General features: G+C 52.2%; 3 protein-coding genes across 3 annotated transcripts in view; 1 reads left to right on the forward strand and 2 right to left on the reverse strand.

Annotated features, from left to right (window-relative positions):
- Window positions 1-608, reverse strand: part of LOC131213293 (110 kDa antigen-like) — a 1,360-nt gene extending 752 nt beyond the window's left edge. The window contains exon 1 of the mRNA XM_058207313.1: window positions 1-608. Coding sequence (XP_058063296.1) covers window positions 1-524 — 524 coding nt within the window. The 5' untranslated portion in view covers window positions 525-608.
- LOC131215649 (cell surface glycoprotein 1) overlaps window positions 1-3,899 on the forward strand; it is a 16,764-nt gene extending 12,865 nt beyond the window's left edge. The window contains exons 8-11 of the mRNA XM_058210040.1: window positions 2,320-2,670; window positions 2,729-2,878; window positions 2,945-3,029; window positions 3,102-3,899. Coding sequence (XP_058066023.1) covers window positions 2,320-2,670; window positions 2,729-2,878; window positions 2,945-3,029; window positions 3,102-3,172 — 657 coding nt within the window. The 3' untranslated portion in view covers window positions 3,173-3,899. The remainder of the gene's footprint in view (window positions 1-2,319; window positions 2,671-2,728; window positions 2,879-2,944; window positions 3,030-3,101) is intronic.
- A 6,961-nt stretch (window positions 3,900-10,860) lies between these two features.
- LOC131214063 (protein rhomboid) overlaps window positions 10,861-22,931 on the reverse strand; it is an 85,843-nt gene continuing 73,772 nt past the window's right edge. The window contains exons 4-9 of the mRNA XM_058208421.1: window positions 20,117-20,229; window positions 19,675-19,792; window positions 11,691-11,833; window positions 11,486-11,607; window positions 11,263-11,409; window positions 10,861-11,171 (exon numbers count right to left, since the gene is read on the reverse strand). Of these exons, the coding sequence (XP_058064404.1) occupies window positions 10,861-11,171; window positions 11,263-11,409; window positions 11,486-11,607; window positions 11,691-11,833; window positions 19,675-19,792; window positions 20,117-20,229 (954 nt within the window). The remainder of the gene's footprint in view (window positions 11,172-11,262; window positions 11,410-11,485; window positions 11,608-11,690; window positions 11,834-19,674; window positions 19,793-20,116; window positions 20,230-22,931) is intronic.

Genomic DNA, 22,931 nt, shown 5'->3' on the forward strand with positions numbered 1-22,931 from the left:
TCGGGTGTCTCAGTGACCTCGGGATCTGCAGTAACCTCGGGTGTCTCTGTGACCTCAGGATCAGCAGTAACCTCGGGTTCCTCAGTCACTTCTGGTTCCTCAGTGACCTCGGGATCATCAGTAACCTCAGGTTCCTCAGTGACCTCTGGATCTGCAGTAACCTCGGGTTCCTCAGTCACCTCCGGCTCCTCGGTTACTTCCGGTTCCCCCGTAACCCCGGGTTCCTCAGTCACTTCCGGTTCATCGGTCACCTCTGGCTCATCGGTTTCTGCCTCTTCGGGGTCGGCATCCTCAACCCTTCCCGGTTCACTTGTGGTGCTCTCTTCCGATCTCTTTTCCGTTTGGCCACCTACAGTGCTGTCCACAATGGCTTCCAAACGCTTGCTTGCCACACCCTGAGCTGAGACCAAAAAGTATCCTCGGTCCTTGTAATGTCCATCGGCGGGTAATGCACTTCCGAAGTCGACCACACCCGACGCAGCCACTAGAAACAGGCAGAGTACAGAGGCGCGCCACTTTGCCATCGGAGCGACGTTGTGTTGTTCCGGCGTCGTCTTACGATTGAACACTGATCCACGGCGAAGCGGACAAACTGGCACCGACCGGTGACGGCGGCGGCGGCACTGGGACAGAAATCCCCCGGTTCGCCGTCTTATCGCCGCTATCGCCAATCGCGGTCCATCTGTTACGCGAGTACTTCTGCCAGGATTAGTCGGTGCCTTTCGAGTGGCCCGCTATCGTCCAATTTAGATCCGGTTGCCGGTGAACGTGACCCTGACGTTGATTCACTCCGGTGTGTCCCCAGGGGCACACCGATTAGCTCTCCAGCCCTCTAGTTCGTTCCGGGGCTGACGGTTATCGATCCAGATCGGTTATCGATGCTTGATCCTCGCCGGGATCAACCCGGGGGCGCCTTGACCGGGTTTGTTTTCCGTTCGGGGGTCGGGGCCGCGTTCTTTTATTGCACTACTTTCGTGCGTGCTCCTTTGTCACACCCAACCCCCCTTTTGACCGCCCGTTTTTTTTTGTTGCTGTTGTGTTTCGTTTTCGCGTACGCTCCTGACCGCCGCTCCTGTTTGAAACGCTTGAGGGCCGATTTCTTTCATTTTTTTTCTCTGTGATCATGCCAACCCATCATCGCACTGGCAGAGCCCGACAGAGCCTAACTTCCGCCCAGCGCTGCGCCTTACTAATCGATATCGAACTGTGTCTTTCATTTCTCTCCCTCACGATCGCGCTCCTGGAAACCCCCGAACCCCAAAATGATTCCCTTCCACTCACGAAACCAACACTCACAATGCGAAATGCCACAACAAACACACGGAACGACACAACTTTCCGACTCCCTTTTTAAATGTGCCCAAATGCTCGGATGGCCTCCGTGTGTTTCGGTCGCCAAATCTGTGTCTGCCCTTCGCCAACTCTTTATTAACAGTCGTCACGGCTATTCAAGGTCTAATTACCGCGGCAGACGAACAGTTGCTGAAGATAGATAACATTAAGAAACAAGCGATGAACAACTTAAGCAAGGTTAGAGCACACTTCCGTCCGACTTCTTCTACTCTGTTTCTGTGTTTTCCCTTTTTGCCGCCATTATTAATAGGTTTTGTTTTGTTTTTTCCCATTTACCCCCCTAAAAAAGCAGTTGATGTTGTTTGCGTTGTTCGAGTGAATCCCCCGCAACAACACGACCCCCCCCCCCCCGTTATTTACCGTCTCTCTGTCCCGTCCCGATAAGCCCCCAACGGTATAGCCTCCTGGGTGCTTGGGGGCCACCGGATCCGTCGAACCTAAGGCGATCCAAATTTAAGCCCTCAGGACTCAGGAGGCTCGCTGTTTGGGGAGGCGTTTTAATTTCCCAATTTTTGGTTTTAACACACAAAACACACGAAACACACTCAAAATATACACAAAATTCAACATTCAATATCAGAGAGTGATTTGTCTTTTTGTTACCACTACTCAAGTGTTTTATCGTTTTCCTTCTTCCTCTTGTAACAAACATCGTTCTGTGCGTGTTTTTCTTCCTTCTTTTCTGTCTTTCTGAGTTCTTTTCAAGCTTTCTTCAATCTATCAACTTAAATCAACGCAAATTGGGGATAAACCATTCCTCGTTTGCAGCTCTTTTCTTTTCAAACACTGTTCAACAACTTACAGACACACACATGCCTACGACTTCTTGTGTTTGTTTTCCCGTTTTTACTCTTTCCTCGCTAATGTTTCGCGTAAGAGTGTTTGGCTATTGTGTTTCCTATTGTGGTCTATTGTTTCTGCGCGATGCGCCAAGCGTGATAGTAATGCCGGTTTCATGCCAATCAGGAAACAAACGCAACGTCGGACGAGGCTGACTCTTTGCCGAAGGAACCGTCGGCTTCGACGGTGGACGAAGCTTCTGCTGCGGCTGGCACCGCCGATGACACCGCCGGCGATGAGACAGCGGCCGCCAATGGACACGCAATCAAGCCGATCGACGCAACGGTGTCCGAGGCGGAAGCGGAAACACCGAAGGAAGCCGAAGGTACTACGGAGAAGCAGGCCAAGAAGCGCGATCGTAGCACCGAACGGGGCACGGTTAAGGTGATGGCCATGGAAGTGACGGCGCAGCGCGAGAATGGCAAACGGTTGAGTCGACCAACGACGCCACTGCTCCCGATGGGACACCCGGAACCGGTAAGGGGCGGGAAGGGACACTGTAAGGACGACTCCACCATGCACCTTTCTCTCGCAGGCTGCTGCCGGCGTGACCGAAGCACAGGAAACACGATCGATCGTGCTCGATGGACGGTTACCGCACGATTCGAAAATCCTGGTGGCCGACTCCGAGACGGCAGTGGAGAAGCTGGATCCGGAAAACTCCGACGAAGAGGAAGATGCTCCGGTAAGTTGCCTAGCTGTGCGCGTGTGCGATGACTGAAGGATCATCAATTTGCGGTATCCGCCGTAGGTGATATTGAGCGGCAAGATGACACTCTCGTTGATCAACATGGACTTCATTGAAAAGGATGCAACCGGAACCGTAGCGGTCGGAGGTATGTCTGGGTCGGTCCGCCTATCTGCGGGGTCATTCTCACATCGTTTTTCTGGGCGTTTTTTTTCCACAGAAATCCTGACGGAGCTCCACAAGCCCCAGCAGGAGGAAATTGCGACAGCGCCGACCGAAGGCGGCGATTAGATTTGTCTGCCCCGTTGGCACGCTATTGCCCGGTTCCGGTACCGTTTCGTTCGAGAAACACAAGTCTTATAAATGTACCACGTGTACTTTTCTATCGATAACGCAACGCAGGTCCAGCACGGATCGTAAAACAACGATAGGGCCTGAAGGAGTTTGCCAACCTAGACTTAGACCGTAAAAAAGGCGGTCCTTTTCGATTCGCACAGCCGGCAAGACTTTACTGATGCCAAAAGCAAACCACATTTCAATCGCGTGCACCTACCCGTTTACTATTGCGACTGGACTGTTGCGGCCAAACGGAGTGACGGGCCGGAGAAGAGATGCCCCCGGCCGTTTCGTTCTGTTTGTTTCACTTGCTTACTGATCATCTTCCAAATATCTGAAAAAAACGAAGGTAGACACCCCAAACAACCCGACTTCCCGAATTGAACCAGATAGGGTGAAGCAATATTATAGTCACTTATTTATTATTTTAATGTTTTCACGCCCGATCCGATCTGGTCTGGAAGCAGCAATGCATGTAATACTCGAAATAGTCAGTAGCACAGATTTGAGAGAAAAGCAAACGCCGTTATTTGGGGAAACTATATAAATATAATTTTATTTCACTTCCATAGCAGGGCGAGCAGAGAAATTGAGCGAGCGCGTACAGGTTCGCGTACGCGGAAGGATATAGCAATGAATTATGAATGTATGAATTTATCAAGATTCTAATAAAATCGTTTATCTTTATAAAGAACACGCGATGTGCGAGTTTTTCGAGCGAAACGAACGAAAGTCGTGATTTAGTAGTTTAAACCCTTCGATGGCTGCCTCGCGCGTCGTATCGTAAGCACCGCGCCTAAATGTAGATAATGCGCATAGCATCTATTTTCAAATCTCCAAATCGTTCGTAACGGATACCTTGAACGTTCTCTCTGTAACATACTTTTTTACTTGACTGTGTAGTTGGGGCGGCGGTTGTTCCGGAGAACTATCGGGACATGAAAAGGATTAAAGGATTACAACTCGTCCTACAGTGGTTGGCGAAAAGAAGTTTAGCTACTGAACATTTGAATAATATGTGCAAAAACGAGTCGCTTTTTGAATCGCTCATTGGAGACGTTGAATATTAGATTGAGATCCCTAAATCGTCCCTAAATACAGTAAAACTATCATTTACACGTTTCTTATAATGATTTTGATACATATTTTTTTGACTAAAGCAATCTGTTGTGTTCTTGAACTAAACTTCTTTTCGGTATCCACTGTATCTTACTGTAGGTTCAATTTTGATATTCAGTTTATAACAGTCGATACAGTTTCGCAAATATCTTTGCTACTTTCCGTATTAGTTAGTTGGAGTTTGAAAGTGAGTCTCTGATCTAAATGGATCCAACTCTTCCAACTATCTCACCAACCGGCTCCAGGGAAAATCAACGTATAGGGTTTGGTAAATATTTCCTTAAAAACAAAATGGAACTATCAACTAAAATTATTTAATGAATTCTTTTGCAAGCTGCAAGATCAATCAAACAGAAGGCAGCGTATTTAAATGAAGCTCAACGCACACTACTTAAATAGGTAAATGGGACACTTCGTGCAGGGCCAAACCAAACCACCGGAGCCCGAATTCCTACACTACTTCCTATCAGAAGTACAGTGCAGTACGCATCGTAGGCACCAGCTCCTTGATGGCAAATCAGTCTCTAATGGGGCTTAAAGTACTTTTATTACAAGCACTAAATTAAGTACATGATCGATTTCGAAATCAATTTCCATCATTCAACGAATTACCTATAATACGATGCATTACCATTGGTTCGATGTCACCTATTTTTGAAACCGACTGTCGATTAGGCACGACAACGTTGCAATTGATTCCCAATCATCGGCATCGCCGGACACACGAATTCAGTTGCGAAACTTGAACGAAGGAAGACGTGATTTCTGATAGAGGCTCCGTACGCCGGTAGGTAATTGCCGTTAACAAAGAAATTCCGGCCTGTGGTGGTATTCGTGTGATAACGCGTTGCACTTTCGTATTCTACGGTCCGCAGTTTGCACAAATTTGCCACTTACGATTTGTGCTTCCAACAAGTGGAGGCTCGGAAACTCGGATTCTCGGAACAAATCCCGTGCCGGTGCGCTAAGCGTGGTGTGTGGACTTCACAATGGCGCAACGCCTTCTGGAACTCACCGCCGGCGGGAATACGCCGCGGCCAAAACCGAAAAAGCGTGCCCTGGAAATTTTGTCCGAAAATTCATCTACCCCGTATGTGGGCAGTGGCCAGAAGCGTCGTTTTCTGGATGTAACCTCAAGCGTGGCGTCGTCACCGGTGCCGTCCTGCACGCCACACTCGTCGGGGTTCTTTTACACCTCCATGGTGCGTATTTCACGTGGCATTCAAACGATTGTTCCGCAGACAGCCAACCGCCAGTGTCAGGTGTCGGTGGTACGGAAGATCCGGTGCACGGCGGCCACGCAAACCACCGCAGCACCGGGAGACGAGGATCCAGTGGGAGATGAAGTTGGCTGCCAAACGGATGATCCGCCGTGCCAGGATACTGGCTGTGGCTCGAGTCAACCACTTGTGACCTCATCGAGGGATGGAGTCGCCTGCCAAACGGAGCACTCTGCACTTTCGGAAATGGCCTTTACACTGGCCGATAGTCTCCAGACCAGGAGGCCCTCAGTGAACGATGAGAACGTCACGCCGCCATCGCTCAGTGACCCGGTCACGGTGTTTCTCGACGGCATAGCCCAGGAGTACGGCATCGCGCCATCCACCGTGCGAAAGAAGGAGAAGAAAAAGAGGAACAAAGAGAAAAACCATGCGCTTAGCGAGGAAATGATGGAGGCACTGCAGGATCGGATCGTGAGCAAAGCGAGTAAAGAGCTTACGAAGAATCTCGATCAGACACTCTCGCGACTGATCGCGAAACATCTGGGCGTGTACCGGCGCAAACTAGTGATCCATCGGAAGCGACACATCCGCTGGATGGAGCAGCAGAGAAGTCGCCAAGCATCTTCCGGTTTGCGCAAGGTGATCGTCTGGCGCAAACCGTTGCGACCGGAGGTCGACGAAAAAGGAGTCCAGTGCCGACCCGACGCGAATGTACCGAAGGTGGTGAATGTGGGGACGCAATGGGTACGCCAGCAACCGCAGAAAACCGGTGCCAAGCGGAAGGCAAAATCGGTGCCATCGGCCACCGATTCGAAGAAACCACCGGCAAAGGTAGTAGCGTCGAAGAATAGTAAGCCCAAGGTAGCAGCAAAAGCGGCACCCACTAGTGCTACTAGCATTCAATCTACTACCATTTCTACAGGTTCGCGGAAATGTCCCCCGGCATCGTTGGGTGCCGGCGTTGATGATGATGCATGCCAAGAAGCTACGTCCCGACGGCAATCGATGCGACAAACCAAGCTATCAGGGTACGTCGAAAGACGGAACAGTAACGATGCCGGCGTTGACCGGCGACCCCGACGGAAACAACAAGGAGAATGTGCCTCCGAACGATCAAAGTCTGTAGCGCCAGAGGATCGTGAACCGTCCGCACCCAACACGAAAGCAAAAACCGTAGAACGGAAAAAAGAACGCCACCGCCAGTCGCCGGAACTGTGTATCGAAGAAACGCCATCCGAATTTTCTGAACCGTGCGACCGGAAGCACTACCCGTACCGTAACCCAGACTACCACTATCCATCGCAGTGCTCCAGATCGACCGAAACGTCCTTTTTGACACCCTCGAAGTTGCGCGAACTACCACCATATTGCTGCGATCGCCCCGTTGGCGGAATACCGAACTACTCGATGCTGCTCAATCCGTTGGAGCAGCTCTACATCGATCGACAGTACCGTGGCCGCTCACTACCGAACCGTGGTCATTGCGATCACCTTTTTCATCCACTCGACGCTGACAGTGTGTCGCCGACACCGCCACCACGGCGATCGAGCATGGTGTACGTGAACCGACCGGAACCACGCGTGCTCCTTCGGAACAAGCACAACCGGGCCACCACGGTTCTGGCGCGGGACAAATCACCGACACCGACGGTGCGCTTCATCAGCAGCCAACAGTTGTACTCGCAGATTGGGCGGGCGGTCGAGAACGCACTCAACAACAAAACCCTCAATTCGCTGGCCACCATGTACGGGGAGCCGTTTATCGAGACGTTCAACGCGGTGGAGCCCGAATCGAACGAGGCACCACCACCGGTACCGGCTTCCAGTGGAGGAACCGAGGCCTGCACCTATCGTCCGCTGGAAGAGGAGCCGTTTGTTTGTAGCAGTGCCAAAGACGGCCACCAGCAACCACCGGCTCCGTTCTACCCCGAGCGCTCCCCGAGTCTTTCCCCGATCGTCTACGAGGACGATAGTGGTGAGGAGAACCTCTAGCTCTCTGATCAGGCTCTGTTGCGAGAGGCTGGGATACATTTTTGAACGAAAAAAATGTCCATCCTCAAGCCACATTTGCCGGCCGTTCTATTTTTATTGCACTATAAACGTTTAATTTAATTTTCTTTCAATAATAACGTAGAGGGTTGGCAAGAAGCATTTTGGCGATTTCGTTTGACAATTTTTGAACAGCTTAGAATTGTGGTTTCTATTTTTTCGTAACTGAAATCAGTTCCGGTTTCCTTGGACTATCAAATTGCATTTGATCTTGAAGATCTTTCTTATTTTCTCTCCATGAGAATTAAACACCAGTATAGTTCCGTAGAACATCTAATTTAAGTATCAGTTGAAATAAATACATTCTCTTATGTTTTGAAAATTAAGTACGTGGATGGCTTTTCGTAACCTTTGGAAAGAAATTAATACACCGCACCATCCTTCCATGATCAATCAGCAAAAGCGAGAGATTCGTTCCCCAAATCCCATCACGATTTGCAAACTCCGTTTCACCGAAGTTCGAATCGACAGTTGATTTGCTGCCACAACTTGCACGCTTGCTTGTAGTACGCAGCGTACAAGTTGCATACCACAGCCCTGTGCGGCACCGAAGATCCGGAACGAAACGGATGCTATTTCTTCAAAGAGGATCCCGCCTGTCGAAGCGAATGACCAACATAATTCTGGTCCCTTTTACTCAGAAGTCACATTCAGAAGCCGGCAAGGTAGTTTTTATGCAATCAATTTCTTTTTGTTTATTATTATTTTCTTGAAAAACGTCTTCCATATACGCCATTTCCATTGGTATAGTTCATATTAACACGCAATAACGCTGCGGAATTCCTTCTTTCGTGTGACTATCTCTTCAGTATTACATTGCTGGCCTCAGTCGGGTGTGATCGCTCGACTCTATATTACGCTCGGTTGTCGGAATTCTATTATTCGGTAGTCCTTATATCGACTGATTTCATTTGAGTGGTAGCTGTGGTTGTCTGCTGCTTCCGATCAGCCTGATTGCCTGCCGTCGGGGTTTCAGGCTTCTTGCTGCTTAGAGCACTACAAAATTTTGTCAGCGGCAAGGCCATTCTTGGTATTTGTAGACTGGAGGGATGCATGGGTGAGTATGTGTGTTGTGGTATTGGTGGCTCTAGTATCTGCCACTTTCGGCAGAAAGGACGGCAATACGGACGATTCGATACTTCGTTTACGAATCAAACCTAATTATGATTGGAACAACGAATCTTTCCCCTGGCGCGCTGCTTTCCCTCTCTCGCATAGAGTTCATATCTTTGGTGTTTCCTTTGAAAACAAATTCTAGATGCATATGGAAACGGCCCCCCCCACACAGTGATCGTTTCCGATTGCGATTCCACATTTCTGAGCGTTAGTTTTATACGAGGTGTAGGTAGTGAGATCGTGGTTGTTGCCAATGCCGTAATGTTGCTGTAGTTTCCTTCCTCTACTCGTTCCTTCGTCGTGCCTTTCGAGGCGCACATGAAGGGGGCCCCGAAAGGAGCTCCTCCTGTTTTGCTGAGTTTACTCTTTCGTTTTGGTAGTGTATTGACTGGAGTACGTTTTTTGGGCGCTGTCGTAGTATATATTGTGGTTTCCTTGGTGTCAAATTCAGTAGTAGTGCGCGGTTTTTGCCTATTGGTTTTTCGGTTCGCTTGTTTGCGAATCGTTCGTTTCGTTTGTTGCCTATCTAAATGTTGCCTATCTCTTCCTTTGCATGCTGGCCCCGGGTTTTTGCCACGGGGACCGCCTGTAATGATGTGCCATCTCCGATGATTGTTTGTCGATTTAATTATTTCGTGATTTGATTTTCCATTAGTAGTTCACAATTCCGCTGTTTCGTTTTACTAGCAAAGTAATCGGATTAAGTTAATTTCTTGCTTTCTTTAGAATAATAATACAATAATAATTAGCATAATATAATATAATATAATAATAATTAGAATAATTCCGTAGAGATTTGACTAGACTCGGTGATTTCCGTATTATCCATTATTAACTTTGCCGCCTATCGTACGACTTTTCTCCTTTCCGCGCTTCGATGCGCCTTTAGTCTTTAGTCCTTCTTTTCTGGCCGCACGCGCGCTGGATGTGAGTGAAATTGAAACACTCGCGCGCGCACGTCCGTCATCATAATTACCTTACCTTCCTCACATTGTAATCTTAAATATTTATACACTTGCAATACTTCGTCGTCCGTTATTCGATCGTGCGCTGGTGCCACCGACACCAACGTCAACCGTTCTTTTCCTTCTATCTCCTCTCCAGTGCTCGAGAGCAGGAAATTGCACCGAAAACAGCAGTGAAAATAAATTATCCTTGCAACCCGGAGGCGGGAGAACGCGATCCGTTCTCTCGCACCAGCAGTCTGTCTGTACACAATTTTCTTTTGGTTTCTCGCTCTGTACACACGATTGTTTTGCCCTCCACAACTTCAGCTTCAATCACTAGCCCTGTCTCCTCCTGCCTTCGATCGAGCTTCGATCGAACCAGTGTTCGCTTTGCCGTCGTTGAATTTTACGCGCTGTCGGCCGCTGTCCGTGAGGTGTTGTAGAGGAACCACCAGCCAGCCAGGCACAGCGTTTCCTGATTTTATTGGCAGTTAGTCCGCGTGTTGCTCCCCCCCACTGGATCCTCGAACAAACGGACGGAAACGTCGAGAGATGTTGGATGGTGTTTTGTTTGACGATGGTTTTGTGAGAGAGAGACAGAGACAGAGCGCCTCCCTCCGGCTGTGTGTCTCTCGGCGCTCTCGGCAGTCTTTGGTATTCTGGGTATGTTGTTTTTGGAATTCGGGACGATCGAGAGGATCCTCGCCCTCGAGTCGTCGTCGTCGTCGAGACCCGTGTTGCTCCGACAAGGCGCGCTGGCGCTGTTGCGGGTTTTGCGGTAGAGTTGTGTCCTAACAGCTAGTAGGTAGTAGGAGTCGCTTGCAGGCTGCTGCGCGGGGGCACACACCACACGGCGGAGCGCCCAGGACCGTGCACAGGTATCGTTATAAAATATGTATAAAGTCTATATACAATCACAATTGATTTCCATGTTTCATCGAGGTTTGATTTTCCGTTCTCTTCCGGGGGGGCTTTTGGTTGGCCCGAAATTTCACTCGCTCTCTCTCTCTCTCTCTCTTACACTCTCTCTCTCTCTAGAGTTAGGACCGTTGTGATCGTTTAGGGTCCAACACAACCAAGCACAATAGAAGGGGGTTGCGTTTAGAACGCACAACACGACGAATTAGAGAGAGAGACAGGGCGAGAGAGAGAGAGGAGTCCACCCAACCAAGGAGGGTCTGCTGTCTGCTTAGAAGCCAAAGTTGGTGAAGAGATGCTGCTTGAACACCTCTTCGCTTTCCTCCTCGAGCCGCTGCACGGTGACGGTGTTGAGCAGGTTGAACACGATGGCGAAGATCGTGCAGGCGGCGTACACCCCGAGGGCCACCCACCACAGCAGCTGCTCGTGGAGCTTTTGTTCAAAGTTTTTCAGCACCAACAGCCCGATGGTGAGCCCGGCCAGGGCCCCGGTTAGGTGCGCCACGTACGATACCGTCGGCGCCCCGCTGGCCGGTTCCACCGCGTACCGGGAGTAGATCGCGAAACCCACATCACAGGAAGCTGATGGGAAGGAGACATAACATTCATTAGTCACCGGCGAAAGGTTGACCACCGGAAGGGGATCACGAGGATCGCGATCGCGGAACCCTACCGAATAGGAATATCGCCAGCAACCGGAGGACACCGTACTGCATGTTGCGGTAGTTTAGCATAACATTGGCTAGATGGGCGGCCAGCAGCGCGTACACGCCTCCGCTCGCTCCCACGAGGTACACTTCCGGATCGAACACACTCGTGCCTGGAAAAGGAACGGGAGAAACAGGTCGTAAGAAAAGTGTTGCCCATCGACCGGCTTACCGAGCACACAATCTTACCTAACGATCCGGCCAGGACACCCGCTAGGTACACGCATCCTATCCTTGCGGAACCGTGCACCATCTCCAGCGGTAGCCCAACCAGCAGCTGGATAATTAGATTAAAGCCTAAGTGGAACCACCTACCGGGAAGAGAGAGAGAGAGAGATCATTAGGACGGAGTGTTCAGAGTGCCGACAGGCAATCCGGGCTGGAGCGCACTTACCCTGCGTGTAGCACCATGTACAGTAGAAACCGCCACACCTCCTGCCGTTTGTCTGGCCGATAGATGAACATCGAGTCGATCGGAACCGGGCCGGCCGGATCTGCCGGACCCAGCGTGAGCGAGTGGTACACGAAGAATCCGAGCTGGGGAAAGAGAACGAGAGTGGCGGGAGGGGTTAGAGCGATCGAACTCTGGCAGAGACGGCGGTGGTGGCGCTTCCGCAGACGCGATCTAACGATCGTTTTGCGCTATTACCCCGCCGCGCAAACACAACCCACACACAGAGCGATGACGTGTGTTTCCGGTTCCGCCGCACCAACTAAACCAACGTAAACCACAACACACGGCGGACGTGTGGTGCTAAAATTAGGTTAGCATAAATTCTCGCGAAACAAACACGGGCTCGGTGGGTGGTGGGTGGTTAACGATCACGCGCCCAGCTCCAGTGTGGCTTGCCCGAAGGGTTCAACAAAACCAGACCACGGCGTGACTCATCAGCAGCGTGCACGGAGATCGCGCGGCAGGTAAGGAGGTAGAGGTTAGGCCTGTGTGTGTTTATCAATGAATCTCGGGTTCGGAGGAACCAGATATTCTTCAATGAACCTCGGGGCACACGCGCTCTGCCGGGCGTCTTAATGAGGAGGATTCGGAAAATCCATTTTCCACCAGGCGCACCGTGAAAATAGCTGTTCTATTTCAACAGCACAATGTTTCGGACGTTCCGTTTCCGGGCCGCGGCGACCTCTGGCAGGATCGCGCGCGAGCGCACGCGAGGACACGATGTTTTAGGGCGTGCGGTCACATTCTCGAATTAGAGCACGGTCGTAAATCATTCAACGGTCCCCCGTTTGGGCCCTCCTCGCTAAGAAAGGTCGAAGAAGACAGGCGAAGAGAGTGTCACATTCCATATTCCACTTAACAAGGATCATCCCGCTGCGAGGGTAGGTCAGGAAAAAAAACCACGTTGGCCTAAAAGCCTCCGGAGCCTCTGAGAGCAGAAGCGACAGATCCGTCGTTTCCGGGGTCTCGGTTCCTTCCTTTGACAGTTTTCACTTCCGCGCGCGATCGGTTGGCAGTTTTGGAACCGTTTTTTCGGGAGATACTCCGACAACACATTTGCCTCTGTTTGTTTGTTTTGCTCTCCATTAACACACCCCCCCCCCTGTGACCCGATTTGAACTCCCGATCTTTGCCACGATCTTCCACCGAACCAAAAAAATCCGAGAGTTAAGCTCGGGGCTTTCGTCGGCTATCGGTGTGTTAAGGTGCCTCCTCACCCAAGAAAGAATACATTGTGTTCTTATGAAAGAGCCGTTCTTTACCCGTTAGCTCCACTCATCAGAGTTCCGGCCATGATGCAAATTCGAGATGGTGATCGATCGATCAATTGACATTGCGCACGCGCATTTCTCCATTACCGGCCGTGCTCGTGTGCCCTTGTAGAAACATCGATCATCGAGCCACCGAGAACGGGGGTCCCCTGTTACTTAAATGAGCCGCTTCCGGCGCACAATTCATCAGCTTGTGACCTTAGAGAGCACGGGCTACTGATCGTTATTGGGAGCGCAACCGAACTCTCAATCGAATTTCCCACAAAACCCGCGATCGTATTTTATGCGAACCGAAAGGGGATTTGTTCCCGCGACTTGAACCGCCCCCCGCCCAATCCTCTATTTTTCACTTCCGATTTATGGCTTTTTTATTGCTCGGGGCCGCCGGAACACAGAGAGTCCGGGGATGATGGCTGGGAAAATGTCTCATGATCATCACGTTGTTGTTGCTGATGTTGATCACCACGTGTTGTAAATTTTTAAGGGAAATACTTTTTTCAAAGAACTTTCCGCCCCGTGGGAGAGAGCACAGTTTTCACACAAACGTTAATACGCGAAAAGCTGACCAGCGGCTTTCGCGGGACCTCAAGCGCCTGTGAAGCAGTGAGAAGGCAGTGAACAAATGGTACCGAATCACGGCTTGTGGATGGCCAAATGCTTTTTAATCGAGTTAAGCGTATCCCAAAACACGACGACCGCGGCGGCCTCTGTGGTGTAATCCCTCAACCGATGGGTTCCGAGAGCTGGAGTGATTTATGGGTTTACACAGCAGCATTTGAGTAATGATCCTCTGAGGTGGAGAATCCCCACCGATCCTATTCTGAAGGTACAGGAGAGATCAATGTGCGTATCACCATAGATTAGCCACGGGTTATTAGTAAAATCAATAAACATCAAGGGTGATTAACCGTCCCCGCTCTATCTCATCCTTGTGGCCCTCATTATTCCGTCGTTAGACAACATTATAGCAACACTTCCGAGGGGAGCCCGCCTTCGGTGATCGACAGCACCCAAAAGTTTGCCAACCTCGAATCCCGAACCACGGGACAGTTTGAGTCCCGCCCGTCTATCCATCCAGTAAGCAGCGCATATGAGATCCTCATCATCATGATCATTGGCCCGTGTTGCTTTCAAAATTCACTGCTCCACTGCCAGAGCAGCTCCACTCAGAATTGTGGAGAGTAATTACGTGCGCCGGTACGACACACGGGGCCCCACTCGGCTCGATTTTATCAGCGCCTCACCCATCCCGTGTGGGGAGGAATCAATTGGGCGCTCTAGCTCTATAATGAGTTCTTTCGAAACGCGCCCACTCAGGGGAAAAGCCTCGTGGCGCGGGTTGTGTGGCGCACGCGTAATACGTATATATTACCAAATAATTGCAATAAAGTTACGGGGGGAAATCAGTGCTGTTCACACCACCCCCCAGCAGAAGGTTGATGTGCCGACCGCCGTTCCCCGCCGTAATGGGCGGCTGGAACGGCAGCAAGTACCGGTGGCCACTCTCCTCCTCCTCCTCTTGATCCTTGATGGATTCCAAGGAGCCACGCGAACAGAAGGCCGCGGTGTGTTTAGCAGCCGAAACCGGGAGCGGGAGCGAGAAGAAGGACCCCGTTGCTTTGCCACGGGGCCGCGGCAATAAACACCCCCGCGCCGAAACACACAACAACACGCACACGATCGACCGCCCGACCGCCCGACCGCCCAACGGTGGTTGATGATGATTTCAACCCGAACGGAACTAATTGCCTGTGCCTCTCTCTCTCCCTCGGGGTAAGCGCGAGGCGCGCGGTGGTTATGCTGCTAAAACCCTCCACCGCCCACCACCCCCTCTCCTACCTCCCCCGCGCGCGGTGAGTGGTGAAATAATTGTTTTTAATCCACCCCACAAAGAGGCACACAGACCGAGCGCGTCGTACCGTTACACCCTGGCGTTGGAGAGGTTCTTCTTTTGCCACACACTCTTTCGGGAACAGCTCCCGAGCTGAGAGGGAGCTCCCTCCCCCCGCAACAACAACAACACGGCGGCGGTGATCTCCATTTGTCACGGTCCACCACCACCGGTCGGGTCGGGGGCTGGCCGCGAGAAGGAATTGTCTCACACAATTTGCTCCAAAGCAGTCCCCGGAGAGGAGCCCCGAAAGCGTTGCCAAAACATAATTCTCCCACCAGAATTCCCACACACCGGAGAGGAGCCGCGTCCCCGGGGTCTTCCTTCTGGTTCCGCGGCCGCCGTCACCGTTGTTGCTTGCTGCTGTTGCGAATGGAATTTGTTTTGCGGACGCGCGCGCGCTCGCGCTGTGAGAAAGATTCGACCCGAAAAGACGCGAATGGCAACCGCTCTTCTGACCCGATGATCTGGGAACCGCGACTGGGAAGACCGGAAGTGTCGTTGGAGTCTCTGCTTTTGGGCAAAACTGTCGCCCCGATCTCTCGCTCTCTCTCTATCTCGCTGGGTCTCTATATGATCGACGAGCAACAATCCCCCCGCCCGGTCGGGGCGATCATATAATAAGTAATTAAAAATAATTAATATGCCGCTAGCATTCGATGGCCGCCAGGGATCGGGGGCTGTGTGCGCGCTAGAAGAACCACTCCACTTTTAATTACCCCAAGACCAAGGAAGGGGTCTCTGCCATGGGGGGAGGGAGCAGCAGCTCATACGCCCTGTGGGCTGTAAAACAATCATTAATAACGAATCATAAGTCTGTGGGGCATCCACTGGCCTGGAACCGCCTGAAGAACGGATGGACGGAAGAGCACAGCCGACAAAAGCTCGCTGGCCGCGGGATCGGTCGGAAGTGCGATCCTAACGAGTCCGAACGGACGGACGGACGGACGGACGGGGGGGTTGGTACAATATTCTTCGAATCGAGCCACGCACAAAACGCCGTAAGACTCTCGATTACGCAGAGACCCCGATCCCGGGGGGGTTCGTCGGCTCCGTGAGGTGAGTTGTGAATGAGCTTCCGCTCGAAACCCGGTGCTGTGTGTCCCCGTCCGTTGTTCTCTCTGCTTCCTTTCGATCGCATTCCACAGGATCCGCATCCGGCGCACGCGCGCACCATCACAGCCCCGGAGAGGGACACGGTTGGTCGATTATTAAAACCTGCCTCCTTCCAATATATCGGTGATCCTCCGTCTACCCTTCGAGAAGCAGGAGCAACAACACCTGGCGCGCGCGGCCAGCAGTTCTTTTCACCTCGCCCCGGTTTCACCTGGCGGGTTACCGACGCAGCGCGCCGCCTTTCAGCATAGAGGGACTTGATCGAACTTGTTCCGTCCAGATTTAGTCCTCCGGCAGCATTCCACCCCAGCAACAGCACACTGTCTCACTCACTCTCTCGACGTCTCGATGCACCGGATGGTCCCGGGGCCGAGGTCCTGTGTTTGGCCCAAGAAGGACCACAAAGCGGAGCGAAGCGGAAATAAACCGCAACACAAGCTGCTGCTGCCGCTGCTGGCTGGCTCTGTCTGGAGGCGAAATTCGAGACGAACGAGAGCTGCGCAAAGAAGTGCGGCGCGCGTGACATATGGTGCGCACTGAGACCGCGCCGCCACCGCCTTCCTCGGAAGCCCTTGCTCCCGGCTCCGGCTCGAACACGTCTGTTTGTTTTCGCCGTTTTTTTCTACCGATCTACCGGCCCCCCCCCGGTGTCTAATTATAGCTGATCAGCGTGCGTGCGTGCGTGCGTGAAAGATCATCCATTTTGCGTTCTTTCTTTTCCGGACGACCACGAGCTCTTGTTGGCGAACGAATGAACACGTGCCCCGCGCGTCCGATCGATCGATCGTTCAACGCAAATTGTGGTGCTGAATCAAGAAGCGGCAAGGATCAGCAGGACGAAAAGAAAGCGGAAGCAGAGAGCAACAGATGGTCGTGCGTCGTGCGTCTGGTGCCGTGACAATTATTTGGTCCTGTCTGCATTTCGCAGAGCGGCCCAACGCATACCAACGGAGCTCTGCATCCGCCAATGTCCTTTCATGTTATCAAAACACACAGTCACAAGGACCTTTTCTCAGAGCGTCACAGAGAAGTATCGTTAAAAACGAATTGAAGGAAGGACAATTAAAGTTCCAGAAATAGAGTAAAATTGATGCCAATAAAAACAGAGAACTAAAATATGAGAAGCATTTTTCCACTGATTAATGGACGTGTTGAAATTCAGAACAGTCGAGGCGTGATCGTTAGTGCTGGCGATATCGCTTAGAGCTCTGACAATTCGGGATTTGGACAAGGAACATAAACATAAAAACATAAGAACACGTCTTGGAGATTTATAAATACAAAAGAAGCGTTATGAACAAGATTTCGATCATCAGTGATCGATGATCGATATGCATATTGGAACGTTTCGGGACGGGAAATTAAAAATAAAAAGGCTAGAGAATGGGGTTTGTACCCAGGGAATTTAGAAGCAATTTAACGCTGCAATAAATACGCCCCGACGTGAGTTAATTATTGCGTTCAACAATAACAGTTATCGGCCCTCAAAAAACGTGGCTCAGTGACATTCCAGAAGCTCTTCCCTCAATGACCCCCTTTTGTCTGCGCGTCTCTACTTCAATCCATCCCTCCACTTGCAAAACACAAAAAGCCCAATGTTAAACAGAGCAGCAAAAAGCCCAGCCAGCAAGCAGCGAGCGCGCCGCCGCTAATCAGGCCATTTACGCGCCGCCCCGCCACATTCAATTGAGAAATTACAAAAACCGAAGCGCGTAAACCACACCACCCCGCCCGACCCACCACCGCAGCACCACGATCACGGGCTGTGGGGCACGTGACCAAACCACCACCACCGGCCACTGCGCCACGCGCCACGAAATTGAAGCAATTTGCAAACCCCGCGGCCGGTGGCGGCCTCTCCCTCCGATCTTTCAGCAGAACGAAACGAAAACGAAATCTTAAACGTGGCTGGAGCCCAGTGTCCCACCGCAAGACGCGAGCCCAAAAGTAGCAGCGCGTTAAACCTGAGGAAGGAACAATATTTGCTCATGGCGCACGACTCAAGCCACCGACCGCAATTTGCACGCCAGGGACGAGTGCGCGCATATCTCCCACAGGGATTCGGTGCATCTGGCGTGGCGGAGCGGCGCGCACGCTCGGGCGTTATGATTGGTAAATCACGATTCTGCACTTAATTCCCTGCGCCGCTGGCGGGATCGAGATAAACGATCGCACGAGCGGGAGGGATCACCGAAGCGGAACCGTGCTGTGTAAAGGATTAGGGCCGCGAGAGTATGGCATTATCGCGAGCGCGCTGCTCTTCTCTTTCTCCTGCTGTTTGAGGCGTCCCCGCCCGCAGGTGTGTATCGACAGGGGAAGAGAAAGAAGTGCAGCGCATATGACTCAACCCGACGCGACCGGAACACCACTCCGGTGGTTGCCCGGTGCAACAAAATAATAAAAGAAAAATCGTTCAAAATGGTGAAGGAATGCTCGCCCCCACCACACAACCGGAAGTCCCCCTCGCGTCCGGGGCCTCGGCGTGTTCCGACGACGTCGAGACGCCGAAGTGCAACGAACCTGCTGCGGCTGCGATGATGATGAATGAAATCGCTGCACGCCACCGGGCCACGGAAGGAGTACGAAAGAGAGCGCCGCGGAGAGTGACAACATCCGTTTCCGGGTGATCAGAAGAAATCGCTTCCACCTCACATTCCCAAACAACAGCACCTTCGATGATGATGATGATGATGGGGCGATGACGATCGCTGCCGCTGCGGTGATGGTGTGGTGCAATATGGGTAAACATAATAAACGGGAAGAAGAAGCTGAGGCCACGGGGACCGGGCGCGGTCCTCGAGTTTGTAGCGTGTGTGCGATGTGAATACTAATAATCGGCCGACGTCGATACAGACGGCCCCGGGCCCAGAGTTTCCTCTGCCTTTCGCGGGTGTCTCGGTGGTGGGTGCGAGCGCCACACACGCCCGGTAAACACCCGCGTACAGCCCCCACCACCTTGGGGGAGTGCATTTAATTTAGTACATAAAATCTTGCACTACGAAGAGATGCGGTCCCCAGACAGTCGGAGACCCCCATCGGGTGACGGTGGGGAGATTGACAGAAGCAGAGGCAGGCGCAGCACATGAATGGAGACGATTGTCAATTATGATGTTAATTTAGGGCCGCTCGATCGCCCCGCGGCGCAACTATGTTGCTGGAAGTGCGCGCGCGGGAACGTGAGAAAAGTAAACACAACCCTCCGTCCGTCACACCGGGAAAAGCATGACAAAGTCGCTCACAGCGCCGGTAGTGGCCATCCAGCGATAGGATCCCGCTGCTGCCAACCTCTCTCTCTCTCTCTTGGGGAACAGAGCGCGAGGGGGAGAAGGGCGGGGGGCATGGCCGATGACTAATCTGTCGGAACGGAACACATTCCCGGCCCACACGCGAGCGCGCTCATCGTCAGAACGCGCGCGGTTCGCCAAACGAAAGACTTCAACGCGGGGCAATGCGAACGCAAGCGACGAACCTCTCGCGCCGCGCCATCCCAATATTCGATTAGCGCAATCCGCCAACCAAGCGCCGTGGCCCGGCGTTGTGACAACCTCACCACCAGCTTATAGGAAGCAGAAGGATCTTCGTACGCGGCGTGGCGGATATTAAATATTGAAGGGAAAAAAAGGGGAACACGGGGAATGATACATACCTCGACAAATGTAACTAATATCACAAATAACGGAGGCGGACAGCATGAATAATTGTCTGCATAATACTTTCGATCCCGCTCCTCGGGCAGCACCTCCATCGCAATTACGTGCACCATCCTGCGGAAGACGAGAGGGAGAGAGAGAAGGGAGTTAAACACACATTCCTGTGGAGCCTCTGATCCTGAGCGCGATGAAATCTGGCCCACAACGTCGTGGTGGGTGTGGAGGGGGGGATCACAGAATCGGAAAGAAATTGGCTGGCGGATTAGCATAGAGGTCTCGTCGCCGCCGACGCGCGACGACGCATTTTCTAGACCGAGCGAGCGAGTGATCGTCTGGAGCCCAGCGGCGGCGACGACGACGGAGGCGGAGGTCCTATTATGTCGCGGCTCGTGGGGTGGTCCCACCCGGGGTGCAGTGAACGGGAGGGGAGACACTTACCTGCGGAACAGTGGTGGATCTTCGAACAGCAGATGAAAATCGTTCTCGGAACAAACCTCGCGATCGCGATGATGTACGGCACACTTGAAGCTACGCGATCGTTTGCCGCTCATCTGTGGGAGAGAGAGAGAGAGAGTGAGAAATCATTAGAATAATGTGATCGCGCGCGTACTGACCACTTCTGTCTGGTGAGAAAACCCAAAACCGCGTGAGATGCTGCTGTGTCCGTGAGAAAAAATGCATCCCAATCTCGGATGCACTTTTCGCGGACCGCGGGAGACAGACAGCGAAAGCAAGGCGCTGCTGAATGCAATTAAAATATGAACCATTGTGTCGCCCCGAGAGTGCTTCACACGGCCGCCAGCCAGAGCGCGGCGATTTACAGTTACGGAGAGTAGTAGTTGAGCTCCAAAAACTGTTGAATTGTTTCACAAAACCCGCCACACATTGTCAACCCGACCCCGGTGCTGCGGCGGCGGCTCCGTTACTCTCTGTGTGAGAAGGCCGGCGCGATTTCCCACGGTGACGGCGGCCTGTTGTTGTCACTGTTGTTGTTGTCGGCAGCCAGAGGCCCGGGGGGGAACAATTGGTTCATTAGCTCTCGCGCGCCACCACGCTGCATTCCAATGAGATAAAAAGGCTTTCATCGGGAGGAGGAAGCTCTACGGCGACGATTGTTTCTCGGTTCGGCACAATTAAAACAAACGGCGGTTGGTGGTTTTTGGACAACCGTTAAAGCCCCACCCCGCCAAAAACCCGATGATCGAGAGGAGGATATTCACCTCTCGGTGCGCGTGCGCCTACACAGGAGCAACACCTTAATAAGAGCAGCTCTCGTCACCAGCGACGAGAGCGTGACGACGAGTGGGCCTCCAGCCTCCGAGTCGGTCGCTCTCCGCCCCCCGTGTGCTCTACAGTCTATTGCCCCCCACCGGGAGCGGGTGACACTTCACTCCACTCTCTCTATCTCTCTCTTTCTCTCCAAGTCGATTGCGACGCGGGTCACTAGCCGGCTAAGATTTTGGGCCCAAAAGCGTGACATCATCATTCAAATGTCAATCATCAACCAAGTCCGCTCTTCCCCCGCCGTTACCCGCCGCTGCCGTGAGGCAAAAGCCAGTGGGTGTCGCATTATTAGTACAAAAATTTATCCAAAAAAACAGGGAACCCGGGCTGAGCCCCCCTGAGCGAGTTCCCCAATTTGGGTGTTGGATATGACCTTTTGCTGTGCGCGGGCTTCCCTCTCAGGGATCAGGGTCCAGAGTGTTTGATGATCGCATTTTGCGTGACATTACCCCCCGCCGGATGACAGCGAGAGAATGGAGATCAAATCCTAAATTAAATGAGTCATAATCACTCTGGTGCGTCTGATTCTTGGGAGTATGATGCTTGAGATCGTTTTCTTGAGCATCCCGTTCTTCGGAACTCGCTATCTTCATAGGCATGGAGACAATTAGGATTGGGGTTTTGAGAATGACTAAGGACTTCCGTGACCTTAAGACACTATACTCGGACTAGAATCTCCTAACACAATGGAATGGACTCATTGCTACCGTCTCTGTGACGTTTATCAGTGCCATCAAGTCCAGCTTAAGAATTCTTCACTCACAGAATAGAACCAGAGTCCGGAGCTTCCGTAATGGGCAGCCCTTCATCTGCTTCTTGTTGTCGTCCTGTCAGTCTGGTCAGTCTGTGAAGACTGCGCGCGCTGCTGGATTAAGACCACAAAGGACCCACCAAAGAAATGAGAGTGTCCGACAGTGGAATGTGAATTTATGTTGCCTCCGCGAACCACGAAACCCCTCATCATGTTTTGTGGGACATTAATCGAGCGAGAGAGAAAGAGCCATAACGGCCCTCTCTCGCTCCCTCGTGCCCTTTGGCGGACAATTTCCCGCCGGAGTAACGTTGTCCTCACCGGCGAGCCCGATGATCGATCGGAGTTTTTATGTGGAACCAGAGCGGGGGGGTCCAGGGAGTTCGAATCACATTTCACGCGCCAAACGACTATCCTTCAGCGAGCGAGCGAGAGAGAGAATCAATATCGTTCTCGATGGATTTTAATTAAAATAAAAATCACCATTCTTCGGTGGCGATCATCGCCGCGATCGGAAGGAGCATAAAAAGGGGCCGGTGGTGCTACCACCCGTCAGTCAGTCACTCAGTCAGGGAGATGATCACCATCATCATCTGCGACGACGACGACGACGACGGTGATCGAAGGAAGCCAGAGATTGGGCATTGTTTGCATCAACCGATTTACTGTGGGTGCTCCCGACGACGACGACGAGCGGCGCATCATCATCAGCGGTCGTTATCATAATCGTTCCCAGGCGGCTGCCCTACATCGTCTGCCCCCAGAAGGAGTCAGAAGGAGTTGAGAAGAGAGGGACAGCGAGAGAGAGAGAGAGAGCCAGAGAGATCAAAGGGGGCGCGCATGGGAAATGCAAAACGTTTAACGTCAGGCGGGGAGTGTAGTGGCCGTGGCCACTCACCCCCGACCCCCAGCCTCACCACGACGCAGCTGCCCAACAACAATGTCCTGCGGCGGCGGCGGAGCAGCAGCATGATGATGATGTTGCACGCCGCGCGATCCTTCGCCCCTCGATCATTCGCTGGACTCCCGAGAGAGATCACCTGCAGCTTCACCTCTCTCATTCCTTTCCTCTCCTCTCCTCTCGCTCTCTCTCTCGGTCTCTTTCGGGCGCGCACGCGGAGTAATCGAGATAATGATTGATGATGCCGGCGGCGGTGCGAGAGGATCGCGCACCGATCGCCCTTTAATTTTCCCTTTAACGGGGCTCTGCGCGCAGCT

Source organism: Anopheles bellator, chromosome 1 (genome assembly GCF_943735745.2).
Source record: "Anopheles bellator chromosome 1, idAnoBellAS_SP24_06.2, whole genome shotgun sequence".
NCBI classification, from domain to species: Eukaryota; Metazoa; Arthropoda; class Insecta; order Diptera; family Culicidae; genus Anopheles; species Anopheles bellator.